At 41.2% G+C, this 12,827-nt stretch overlaps 2 protein-coding genes across 5 annotated transcripts in view; one reads left to right on the top strand and one right to left on the bottom strand.

The window, feature by feature from the left end:
- Nucleotides 1–7,698, bottom strand: part of mical2a (microtubule associated monooxygenase, calponin and LIM domain containing 2a) — a 28,703-nt gene extending 21,005 nt beyond the window's left edge. The window contains exon 1 of one of the 3 annotated variants that reach the window (XM_079339090.1): nt 7,584–7,698. The gene's annotated coding sequence lies outside the window, so the exon portion shown is untranslated. The remainder of the gene's footprint in view (nt 1–7,583) is intronic. The other 2 variants (XM_079339091.1, XM_079339092.1) reach the window with 2 other exon arrangements.
- Nucleotides 7,699–8,979: 1,281 nt separating this feature from the next.
- Nucleotides 8,980–12,789, top strand: dkk3a (dickkopf WNT signaling pathway inhibitor 3a). 2 transcript variants are annotated; one of them, XM_079340038.1, is made up of 7 exons: nt 8,980–9,214; nt 9,455–9,562; nt 9,640–9,699; nt 10,541–10,633; nt 11,114–11,258; nt 11,345–11,501; nt 11,625–12,789. In XM_079340038.1, exons 1-7 carry the CDS (start codon nt 9,008–9,010, stop codon nt 11,710–11,712), a joined length of 858 nt encoding a protein of 285 aa, XP_079196164.1. In that variant the 5' UTR covers nt 8,980–9,007; the 3' UTR covers nt 11,713–12,789. The 2 variants fall into 2 exon arrangements, with proteins under 2 accessions (XP_079196164.1, XP_079196163.1); XM_079340037.1 differs by having other exon boundaries at nt 9,452–9,562.
- The last annotated feature ends 38 nt before the right edge of the window (nt 12,790–12,827 follow it).

The following is a 12,827-nucleotide window of genomic DNA, read 5'->3' as shown; positions in this document are numbered from 1 at the left end:
GCTGTATAAGATCTGCTCTACGAGTCCAGCGAACATGACTGAATTATGATCAGTTTGCTCTCTAACGTTCCTCATTAAAACTCTATTTAAAGTCCACACACATTTTGGAACAGCTTCCACCCACATTCACAGAAAATACCAGACTAAAGAGTGAAATGAGCCTGTTTCCCACTCGAGCTTTTATAGGCATAACAGTGTCAGCCTATAAAAAGGAGCTGTTTGCGGTTTGAGAGTCTTGAACACAAATATTTCAAGGTTCATTTCAAAGTTTAAGACGGATCAGAACTTTTGGAACCTGCACCATGGACAAATTATCAAAAGCTCTCTGAATTTCTACAAGATCTCGTCAGTATTTTTTCTGGCTTTCAAACCTTTAAGATGTAAACGGGGGAGACTAATGCGAAGGCTACAAGGTATTAACACAAACACGCCACATTTTCTGCATGATACACACACACCTACAAGCACAGAGAATATGTTTTAAAGTAACACATTTCCCAGCAGACGAGTCGACTTTCTATAAAACAACATCCTGTCTTTAGTGAGGGTTAAAAAGAGTGTTTTCTAGTATTGAAATTGACCCACTGTTTGTTTCTGTTGAGCACCTTTCATTCCGAGCGTGCAGCACTGACCACGGATGAGTAGAGCAGAAAAGTATTTGTCTTGTGGTATTTTACATTCCAGCTCAAAACCAGACAATGTTCTCAGCAGTCAAAAGGAGGCCTTTGAAAAAAAAGGGTATTGAAATGCAAGCCTACACTTACAGAGATGGATTGACTTTTGATTGGGGTGTGCATGTTGAATAATCCACCTTTTCTTCTGAGGTTTGTGTATTCAGTATGCTTACATACGGGCCTCCGTGTGAAAGACACTGTTACTACAACACACTCCTGTGTCCGAATAGAGCTGAAATGACAAGAATTAAAAACAAACGTCTCCCTTTTCCCTTTAATCAACAGTCAAGTATGTTGGAAATCATGCCGGAGAATCTACAGCAGAACTCGACATCAAAGGGGAATCGTGAAAACGTTTCGACATTAAGCATGCGAGCGCTCACTAGGGTGGAGACCACAGCTTCTGTGAGTTTTGGGAAAAGTCTGCTTTTGATACTTTAATGTCCCATTGAGCGGGATGGGCAGGGTTACAGGCGAGGTCAGGCTGGGTAGCACTGATACAGACCCCCACAGTAAGCCAGTGTTACTGTCACACCCCTCCACAGGGCCTCAGGTTGTAACATGGGCGAGCCACGATGCACCAAAGCACGCAAAGATTAGTCACATGGGCCACAACAGTTTTGAGTAGGATTTGAATATGGTGAGACTTTGTATGTGGATCGCAGCATTTGTCCATTGGCTAAAATTAGCATGTTCATTTGCACAAGATCCTGTTTGGATGCTTGTTTGCATCCTGTTTTTTTTATGCTGGAGCTTTTTTTTTTTTTTTTTTTTACATTTCAGTAGAAGATTTAGCTGGAAAAGAGACTCAAAATGCAGAACATTGTCAGTGTGCTTTCTACACCCCTGTCCTGTTGGTAAATACTTTGGACCCGTGAGGCCTTTCAAAGCAGACATCCAGCGTCAAACACAGGGAGCTGACATTCCTTTGCCACGTGGATAGAAAAGCTTTGAAGCGCTCCATCAGCATGAGCCCAACACCCCAAGCTAGCCCTCTCACCAGCTCCACCAGTCAGCCAGTCACGGGACCACTCCTGTGGGTTTTTTTTTTTTTTTTTGGAGTAAATTTACTCTTGGATTGTTAAGAGTGACGAGGGATGACTGAGACAGGCATGATATATGACGCAGGTGCTTTAATCTTTCTTGCATGGCAGCAGATGGTGATGGGAAAATTGCTGTGTAGTCTACCATGGGGTATGTGGAGTGTTTGGGGCCTAAATTATATCTGCCGTAAAAGGATGTAAAAAAAGAAAAAAAGAAAAAAAAGAAATGCCTAATAATTGTACAAAAACAAAACTTCAGTTGTGGCTGTCTTTCCTAAAGAGCAACACTTTGTATGTTCATTCATGCTTGGTTGGAAAGTTGAAATAAAGACATGTTGACTGCACTTGTGCTTTCACATTTCACAGTCCAAGTAATGTGGTAAAAAAAAGGCACAATTATTGGAACCATCTGTTGCAGGAGTCTGTGAGGACTAATGAAAAGGTACCACGCGCCGTCTTCTCAGCAAAGTCAAACTGCATTGTCTCAGACGAGAGTCCGATGACTTCACCATCTCAGGCTGACAGAATGGAAAGAGACTCGTGGGCAGAAAGAGCAAGTCCACAGAAAGGCTGTAAAAATACGACTAATGACAGACGCAACGGAAAGAATACACACAGACACACCCACATCGTACATCACAACCAAAGCATACAGTGAGAGTTTGACAGTGTGCAGGTTTCAAAGTCTCCTGTCAGTTCAGGAAAATAACCGGATTGAAACCGCCAGCAAACCTTTGTGAAGGACGTTTAAAATCATACAATGAAACTTGAGCTGTGCTCTCCATTTAACCTCTTCTTTCTCCTGATACATGACTTATCAGTTTACCTTCTTTAAGTTCATAGTACCCTTTCTACAATCCCCAAAGACAAAAAATGACGTTATACAGTAGACTGGTTCTATCATTTAGTGCATGTGAAATACAGCACTGCTATTTGAGGAAAATACTTGGCAAGCTTTTGGTATCTATAAGATAGAAGGGGAATGTTAGGAATTCGAGACATGAACCTGTCACACCTGGGTGGTAAAAAGGGATAGAAAGAGGGAACAAAATATGAACCTGAACACACCTTTATATACCTGCCTCCCCTCTTAACAGTCCTGTTAAACTACAAACACACACGGTCCTGTGTTTTTCATTTTCAAATTTGGATTTCCATTTGAAAAAAGCGCGTTGAAGAGTCAGGAGACTAGAAAAAAAGCTGTACCAGCTCAAGTCCATTTATAGATGAATCCACCAGACATCAAGCCACAACATGGACAGCAGGATAGATTATTACACAGTCAAACTAAAGTCTCTGAGGACAAAGCTGTCCTCGTGTTACATTTATCGTATTGTCGACTACAAAAAGAACATAACCAACGAGGTGTTACTTTACAACTTCCCAACCCTGGTGGTGACACTAAACCCTCCATACTGTAAACTTACAGTACCTTCATCAAAACAACAACAAGAGATGAAGTCGAGTCTGTTTTATACTGTCTTTTGCTGTTTTTAACTGGATATTTTATTATTATTTTAATGTGTCTTTGAGCATCTGTAAAAGCGCTTACAAATAAAATGTATTATTATTATTATTATTATTATTTAATGAAGAAGGAAGTCTCTTAATACACCTGTATGTGTATGTTGTTGTTTTTTTATTTTATTTTATTTATCTAAAAAAAAGCCTTGGCATTAAAAAGCTACGTCAGGTTTTAGCAGCCAGGCTCATACTGATTTCCTTGATTTAAATAACTCAAATATCCACTAATCACAGAATAGGTCATATAAAACTTTTACATGTGTGAAAGTGATCTAATGTTTTTTTGTGATAGCCTGTGCTTTGATAAAGTACAACTCAAATTGAAAAAACTGTAAGGACACCGAACCAGTATCAAACCCGTGTTTCAATGGCGTCATTTGTTTCTGCAGAGCACATAGCTGCAGGCTATCAAAGTACAATAGGAAGCTGACAACACAAGGAAAACATTGGGAATGCTGGGAAACGCACATACTGTAGCGCAGCCAGCAAGCGACAGTAATTACAGACTTGACTGAAGAAAACCAGGAAGGAACCCTCTGCAGGCCTGATAAGCCGACAGCGTGCCCTGGAAAACAGTGTGCTCGCGTGCACCTCTGCCTGCAGGCTCTGCCCTTCAGCCGGCCCCTGAGATCCACAGTATTATCTCAGCTCTCTGAAATATGGCTGCTCGCAGGGCAGCTGTGCCCGAATAAAAGATCTGATGTAAGCAAGGTAAAGACATTTTCAGGATACAGTAAATGTCAGTCAGCTTCAGAGGAGAAAAAAAAAAAACTCATTTACACAAACAGGAGGCAGCTCATGAAGCTTCAGGGCTTCTTGTCCACAGGCCAGTCTGGCCTGCGAGGAGTGCTCACCACATGGCTCCTTTAGAGGAGGATTTATCTGGACAGTGTGAGCATAGAGGTCTGTCTAGCCAGCTACGGACACAAACAACTTTCTTCAACACTTATTCTGACTCTGACCACCGATCTGAAAGCACACAAGAACTTAGTCTACTGAATAACCAATAGAACAGTACGTATGTCACATCTTCCAGTTCAAGTAAAAAATCCCTCAGGAGATTATAATTCAGCACAAAGTAAATGGAAGCATTAGTGTTCGTGGCACTGAAGGTCAAAGAGCAGTTCGGAGTCTCTCATTCATCCACACCACAGGGGGCCACAGTGAAGGTTTAGATGGTAGTATTACTGTCTGGCAGAAATAGCAGATTGTGTGAGCCAACAATCAGTCAAGCCAGGCTCAATTTAGACAAGTGTCATGCGACAGAAGCAAACAGCACATGACCTAAAAAGATACCGCTCGAACCTGTAAATAAGAGCTTGTAAACAAGACTGCATGCACAAAGTTCAACTCGATACAAATCAAGTGATCTGGAATCTGCTGTTGAAACGAACAGCGGGAGTGTTTTTGGAAGTAAAACTGAATCATGCTGCTGCCCTGACAAAGAGATGCGACACGTTTAGATTTCACATTTCAGTTCTCGGGGCTGAAGCAAAGTCTGTGAGAGCTCCCTCAGCCGCCTCCCATCCAAACTCTTCCTGTGTCGTGAGTCTGGTTTCCTGTCCTGATCAAAGCTGCGGAGGAGAGCTGCCCCCTCTAAAATTCCTCCTCTGTCATTTGAAGGCATGACTAAGATGTTTCAAACTTGGGTTTTTTTTTCGCCGTGCCCTGTCTGTCCCTGCCAGATGGACATTGTTAACGACATCCTGCGGAGACTAAAGCAAAAAGTCTCCTTTTTTGCTTCCTTCACTGGCTCCATCTTTAAGAGTGTGATTGGTATGGATGCGACGCGTCCTTACATATCGCTCCTCAAATCAACCGTCGACGAAATGTTCTCGTTCCTTTGACGCTGCACAGTAAACATGTTGCGTGATTACAAACTACTACTCCACGCCCCAGCTATTTCTTGAATGATCAAATCTCATGTGTGAGGCTGACATTTGGACACCAGTGTCCGGTTTCAATCCTGTGGAACGAGGAAGGAAACATATGGCGGAGAGGAAGGAGAAAGTTTACACCACCTCCCGCAAACTTCCCCGCGCTGCATGAGACACATTAACGTTGTTTTAATCCCCAGCATGACGCCCTTGTATCGTAATTACTCAGAGGAATAAACCACTGATTCATTCATTCACTTGGTATTTTAACATCTGAAAACTAAAACAGAGGGCAAATAACAGTATAAAATTAAAAGCAGCATGAGATTGAGGAAGTCATTACAGCACCAAACTTGACTTTGTTTCCTCACGCTTATTTGTTTGTCAATCCGAGCCATTGTAGGTTTTTGTAACAGTGTGGACAGCAGGCTGAAATGCTCTCGAATTACTGTGACTAATCTACAGCCAAGACACGTCCAAGACAAAATATTAAGCTTTTTTAGACTTTGGTACGCATAATCAAAATGTAGGTTTTTCATTTGGCTGCATTGGAGGAAGCTTTCCTAAAAGGTTTCATCTTTAAATCGCTGCTGTTAAATTAATGTCCACTTAAAATTAAAAAGGATTTCAAGATGAAAAATGTAAAGGTTGACACAACAACTGCCGGTGTTTGTGACCAAAGCAGAGTTAAAGTCGATCATGCCCCCCCCTCACATTATGCCAGGGACAGTTGAAAAATATGGAAGTTCAGCTGCATTCCTCTGCCTCACTCACTTTGGTACACTGTTTTCTCACTCAGGGGTGTGATCTTGTGATGTTTCAGTGATTTTCTTTTTTTTCTCCAGCTGGAGAATAGCTGTATTTGTTAAGAGGAGAGTTATAGCCTGTAACCATTGAGCGTGTTCATACCCGAGTCTGAAAAGCTATATTTGGCAATCAAAGAAAACATTCGAAAAACAAACATATGTTACTGGGCAACACACTGCTGAGTACATTTCCACCAAATATTTTAAATCACAGGACGTGAATGATTCAACATATAATAACTGGAGGAGGGAAACTCCAGTGTGAGAGGAAAAAAAGTGGTTTGGTGCTGGATGTTTATACATAAGAGATGTTGTTCATCTTCAGGAGTGTAAATCACACAGACCATCGGTGTCTGGGCCAAAGTGTGTCGGTGTTCACACTTATACTGGCAGAATCCTTTTAAAATACGTCTGGGCTTTACAGTTTCATATCTGAAGGCACAGTGTCCCCGACAGATGTTAAGTACACAGGAAATGATTGCTCATTCAGTGGTGGGAAGGAGAGCCGCCACTGTTTTCCTAACTCTAGTGACCCTCTTAAAAATGTTGCTGAACACATAATGCATCATCTCGCAAGACGTATGAATCACGCCAGACAGAACGCTCAAGCAGTGTGTGGAAATGCAGCAGACAGAGACGCATGATGGTTCCTACTGTGGAGTTGATAAAGTCACAAATTGCTATTTATTTTCGTCCTTTATATAAAAAAATATATATCCTGCTACATCAGGAATCCCAGTGTTTCTTAAAGGTTCTGCTGTGTATTTGATCAATACCAGCAACTGCATATTAAACAGCAGAAATCATTCTCAAGCAGCTTCTGTCACTCACTGCACTTTCAGTAGTCTGGCAGTAGAGCTTGTTGCCACCACACCTTTCTTTATTATGAAATGTGTGCCACTGCAGCCCCAAATACTGGGTTTTTTTTTACAGAGTGGAAGCTGCTGAGCAGGTAGAGTCAGCCTTAAACAAGGTTGACAATAAATCAAAGAGTGGGCAAAGTTCACCAACTGACAGGATAACTATGACTTTGATCTAAAACAACAAATTAAATCAATGATGGGCAATGAATGTAACGTACATTTATAATCTTTTTTGTTTACTGTTCTTATACAGAAAATGTGCAAGTTCACTTTAAGAGACTTTTTTTCAGCTTGTTTGAAAAGCAGCTCCTCTTCAGCTAATAGGAAACCTGTCATTAACATCAACGTACACAAATCAGAGATCGGATCTGTTATCAAAGAGACAAACCCAGATGTCTGACTCCTCTCTGTCAGCGTTTTAAAAACACGCGTTCACAAAACTCCAAACTCACCACATATATCGATATTTTACAAAAAGTCAAACAGCAGCAAAACTAAACATTATTTAACTACCAACTACCTGATATACTGTCGTAAAGGACAGCTTTGTTTTAGTCTACATGTTACGTAGCCTAACACAGTTTGAAAACTCTATAAAGACTATTTTTCATCCTTTCTCTTACATTTTACTGAGCCTGCGTCTCATATCAGAATCCTGGTGAATCTAACCGCTGACACAGGTTCGGTTACCTGCGAATGAAGGAAAAGTTTGTCCTGTCAGGTGTCCCAGCCTCACGCCGGCCACATGGTCAGGAAAGACAAATTGAACATGAAAAAGTGACAGAAATTAACTCACCTCAAAGCTTATTTTAACAAACTCAAAAAAAAAATCCAAACTCAATACTTTCTTCCAGTGTCTTCAGTAAGACGAGGTCCTGAAGTGTGTCGGTCCTGAGTCAGACTGACAGCCAGGCAGCAGCAGCAGCAGCGAGCGCGTGTGTGTGTGAGTGTGTGTGCGTGTGTGTGTGTGTGTGTGTGTGTGTGTGTGTAGGTGCGTGCGTGCGCGCGTGCGTGCAGCTGCTGAGTCCAGTGTTTGAGGGCGGGGCTCTGAACTCGGACACATCCCTGTGAGCAGTAATCCAAACGACCCCACACTCTTTCATGTCAACAGGTTACTTCACAACTTTTCAAACGACCACCCACGATTTTATAATGTCAGTTCACCGCAAAAAACTGAAATTACTGCACAGAAGATTTGACTTTTGGGTTGGCTGCAAAACATTAACATTGAACACACAAAAATGCTGCGGGATGGTTACGCTATTGTCAGGTTATTGAAATATAATAATTAGCCTAAAAGCAGATGTATTTCCGGTTTAATCTGGCTTCATCCCTGGCCTGGTGCCTTACACTTTAGTCAAAACATTAAACATTTTCCAAAGTGTCAGCAAAAAACTGTGGAGCATCTATGCAGCGCGTGGACAGTGAGGCATGTCGCCATCTCGTGGTCATACCACAAAGCTGCACGCACACGACACGTTTTACGACTTTGTCACCAAAATACTCATCTTTAAACTGAACATATTTGAAGGTTGAATTTTTGTTTCACTTATTTACCTCTTAACGTTACCTTGCGAAGTAGCCTTATGGCATCTTGTGAGGTTATCTATCAGGCAACCCAGGAGCACGTTGGGCCCCGATTGGATGGTCAGTCGGCCGGGTCAAATCCAGCTTCGCCATTGGCTGATACTAAAGCAAAAAGTCTCCGTGGATTTAAATAGTTAAGTAACCTATGTGTAGAAGAGCATGTAAAGATGATGAACATGTCGAAGTGGATGGTTTAGTATGTTGGTCAGTGAATGTGCATTGCTTTCAGATAACGGTCTACATTTACATAAACATCCGTGCACAGAACAGGTTGCAAACACAATAGCATCGACATAAACATATAAATAGACATCAATAGTTTACGTTAAAACACCATAAACACCATGCACGGCGCCGGAATGATCGATCAAGTTTATGAAGCACCAAGCCTTTTAAGCCTTTGATAAACGAGTATCTTGACATATTTATAACAAAAGTTTGTTGATGTGAAGCCATCAGTGACGACTTTAAGTTTACCTCCTTCTTACATGCAGGAGGTGATGACCCCCGCAGTGACGGAGAAGTATCAGCTGTGGTGACGATGTTTGTAGCATCACGACCACACCCTCTCTCTCTCTCTCTCTCTCAGAGTGCAGCAGCAGCAGCAGCAGCAGCAGCAAGAGGAGCAGCAGCATGATGATGATGATGCGGGTCGCCCTGCTTGTTTTGGTTCATACTTCTGTCTGCAGTGGCATCCTCCCTGAGATAGTGAACTCGGGGATCAGTCACATCTTGGAGGATAATTCCGAACTGGGACAAAATGAGCTGGACCGTGTGTTTGTGGAAGTGGAGCAGCTTCCAGGGGATCCGCAGCAAAAGCCAGATGATGCTTTTCACCAAGTAGGCAGCCAGTTGCACCTCTCTGTCAGCATTTATCTTTTCATATGACATAGCATTATTTCACTGCTCAGTGCTGAAACTCGCTGGATTAAGTTTTTTTTAATCCAAAGAATATTTGTCCATCTCTGGACAGGTAGGCTAAAGGGTTAGAAGCTGATGATGTGGTGGGACTAGGAATAGGGGAGTGATATTTACTGCCTGCCTTTATCTGAAATGTATTCGTGATTATCTTTCCCGAAGAACGAGAGTGTCAGCCCTCATCCCAATGACCTTCCATCAAGTCATCACAATGAAACTGCTTCTGACAAAGTTACTTCCAGTGAATCTGTCGACACCTCACTAAACCAGGTATGCTTATAAAGGTTGGCTTATTAAATGAAACAAGGTTTGTTTGGAAACTTTGAACATGTCCAAACTTTACACAGGAGACAAACAACATTACCACATTGGAGCAGTCCAGCAATCTGGGAAACAATATTGATGATGTAAGTTTGATCTATTTACCTAAAGTGTTCATTATATAAAGTATTGCACAAAAAAAAAGATACCAATTAAAATGAAGTTTATTATGATAACCTTATTAGAACACCACATTTACACATGATCGCAGCAGCATCACAGCTTCTGACTTGGCATAATGTCTGCATATGAATGAACAGTTGGTGTAGGATTTTCAGTGAGCATTAGTAACTATATTTACATTGTAATATTAGTTGCTAACTGCTATGTGTAGAATTTAAGCAAACAATGCTTAGTTAGTTGTCAGCTAAAAAGTTTTTTTAGTCAAAATGATTGACTGTAAAAACACCTTTGATGAATAAGTAGTGTGTGCTTTACGCTTTCGCTGCTTGTAAGAGACTTTGAGGATTAAAGCCTTCGATAGAAGCACAACACAGATTTACAACCAGCTGAGAACGCAGCTGGTCACATCACAAGAACGTTGCATCAAAGATAAATTCATAGAGCAACTTTATGACTTGGTATAAACACAGGGTTATCTGGCGCCTCATTGCAGGTTATATTGAATCTTGAATTTCCCTCGGGATCAATAAAGTATCTATCTATCTATCATATTTGTGTAAGTGCTTTGCTGTATATTGGAAATGTAACCTTGTAAACCAAATAAATTAGTTCAAGTGCCACATACACAGAGGCCATCGTAGTCCAAGCAGGCAGCTCTGGTTTGAGTTTGACCTTGGCAGCACTTTCCCACTGCCCTCTATACAGTACAGTTCTTTTTTCTTTTTTTTTTGATGCATGTCATGACTCTATGGAGCTCATTCATGTTCCTTACACCTGGGTGTCATTCTTCTCTCTTTTCTTTAGGGATGCATCATTGATGAGGATTGTGGGAAGGGAAGGTATTGCCCCTCTGACATAAAAAACTCCAAGTGTCTGCCTTGCAAAGCAATTGATGTGGTAAACAACCATTCTGATGCTTTCAAAACATAACGCATACAGATAAGCACGCACACGCTCACGCTCACTTGCAGGCAGCTGGGGTTTCACTTTGACTGCAATGCAGTGTGTCCACAAGTGTAATTGGAGTGTGTTGAGCTTCACGTCAAAGGTCAGCGCATGTCAAAGTCAAGCTCTTCTTCTTTCTTCTGCAAGGCATGCCTGCAACAAAAAGATCATTAATAAAAAAGAGTTTCTCTGGTGAGACTCCTTGGTTGTATTTAAGACTCATTGGGTGTTGAGTCACGATGCAAAGCTGAAACAATGGTAATCTGTGTTTTTTAATGTGCAGCACTGAAACATTTTGATGGAAGTATCCAGAAAACTCTATATAGGAGTGCTACTAAATTAACAGTGAGATAGAAATAGGAACCTGTCTTACTACTGTCAGAGAGAGTTGAACCACTGATCTCATTTACCCACCCCCCGTTCTTCTTTAAGCCCTGTACTAAGGATCAAGAGTGCTGCGGCGAGCAGCTGTGTCTGTGGGGTCAGTGCAGTCCAAATGCAACAAAAGGAGAGTCTGGCAGCACCTGTCATTACCAGGCCGACTGCAAGCCAGACCTCTGCTGTGCTTTTCACAAAGGTACAGCACTGCTCACAGCACAGTATATACATACTCTGATTTTCCACACAATCTCAAAGAAAATGTGTTTTTAATGGTGATTTTAGCCCTGCTCTTCCCCATCTGCTCCTCAAAACCCATTGAGCGCGAGCGCTGCTTCGGTGCCTCCAACCACCTGATGGCGCTGTTGTCCTGGGACGTCCCAGATGAAGGGCCAAAGAAACACTGCCCCTGTGCAGGAGAGCTCCACTGCCAGCACCTCGGGTATGTTTACTGTATTATATCACACTTTGTATTTGAAATCCAAAAATTGACAAGTGAATGACTCAGTTTAAATAAATGCAAGATATTTAAGCTTTCCATGTGTTTTTTTTGTTTTTTTTACAGGCGAGGGTCCATGTGCCTTAAAGGAGAGGACTCGAGTGAAGAGGACCTGACTGACTCTCTGTATTCAGAGATAGACTACATAATCTGACACAAATGACTTTGTTTACAAATTAACCTGAGTATTCATTTACTCCAGAGCTTTGTTGCAAAGACTTAGGCACTTTGTGTTTGCTAGCCTAATCCAAATTGGAGGAAATATACAGCATGATAGAGGATGCAAATGTATTTATTTTATCTGCTCTAATTGAGACCTTAGATTTACCAAACTAAAAGGTCTCGTGTGTGGAAGACGTGCATCTATCCACATTAATGAGGTAAGTTAAAAGCTTATTTCTGTTTGTTTTGGGCTTCAAGAGATACACAATACACAATAAATCGAGCTCTTGAGAAAACAATAGGAAATTACTTATTACAATGGAAAAATAGGAGTAAATAAAACATGTCTACTTAATGCTTCCATATTCTCAAAATGTAAATATAAAGGTTCAAACAAAAAAAACAGGATATGCCATATTGGAGAAGTCATAAGTTGATGTGTTGCATGTTACATTATAATGTGCATGTAGTGCTAATCACAACCCTGTAATGAATCAGTTCGAAAAGGTCTGATCAGATCAGGCTACGCGAGTAAAAAGAGCTCTATGGATGAAACACAGCCGAGAAGATCGATTCAGTTTGACAACTGAACCAATCCTGTCTCACTATCTAAAATGATTATACTATTACATATCACTTCTTGTATAATTAAATGGATCACGTCTTTTTTTTTCATATCTAAATTAACCAGCTCTATCTACAAGCTTGGAGCTATTATGGTGAAGTGTTGTTTTCACATATTCAGTTATCAATGGTTCTGTTGTCAACACCCACATCTCCAACTCATGTTGCACACTATATGTGGTCATAAACTTTTAAGGCATGCCATTTCTCCCCAACACATCACATTGCTTTTGCTGCACTGTAAGTGCTTTGGGTTTTCTATTTACAGCCACATCAGTTGCAGTGTAAAGCTAACACAAGCAGGACCCGGCCTGTTTGTGACCACAGCAGTGTACCAGCAGGATGTTAAATAAAATAACCACACTACTGTTCTGCATAACTTTTAAGTTCGAACATGAAGCTCGGAAATTTCTAGCTTTGAGAAAATTAAAGTTGTGTTTAAACCCTATTCCTTTGAAAAGTGATTGTCTTGTGGATTGAATT

This window comes from Symphodus melops, assembly GCF_947650265.1.
Source record: "Symphodus melops genome assembly, chromosome: 3".
Classification (NCBI taxonomy): Eukaryota; Metazoa; Chordata; class Actinopteri; order Labriformes; family Labridae; genus Symphodus; species Symphodus melops.
Note: the sequence above shows the minus strand (reverse complement) of the source record. Positions and strands in the feature narration are given on the sequence as shown.

What these genes read in the sequence shown, in the direction of transcription:
- dkk3a (XM_079340037.1), top strand. Translation starts at nt 9,008, where the DNA reads ATGATGATGATGATGCGGGTCGCCCTGCTTGTTTTGGTTCATACTTCT. An exon ending in CAGATGATGCTTTTCACCAA is followed by an intron (nt 9,215 to 9,451) that starts GTAGGCAGCCAG and finishes TTATCTTTCCCG; the next exon opens with AAGAACGAGAGTGTCAGCCC. An exon ending in TCGACACCTCACTAAACCAG is followed by an intron (nt 9,563 to 9,639) that starts GTATGCTTATAA and finishes AACTTTACACAG; the next exon opens with GAGACAAACAACATTACCAC.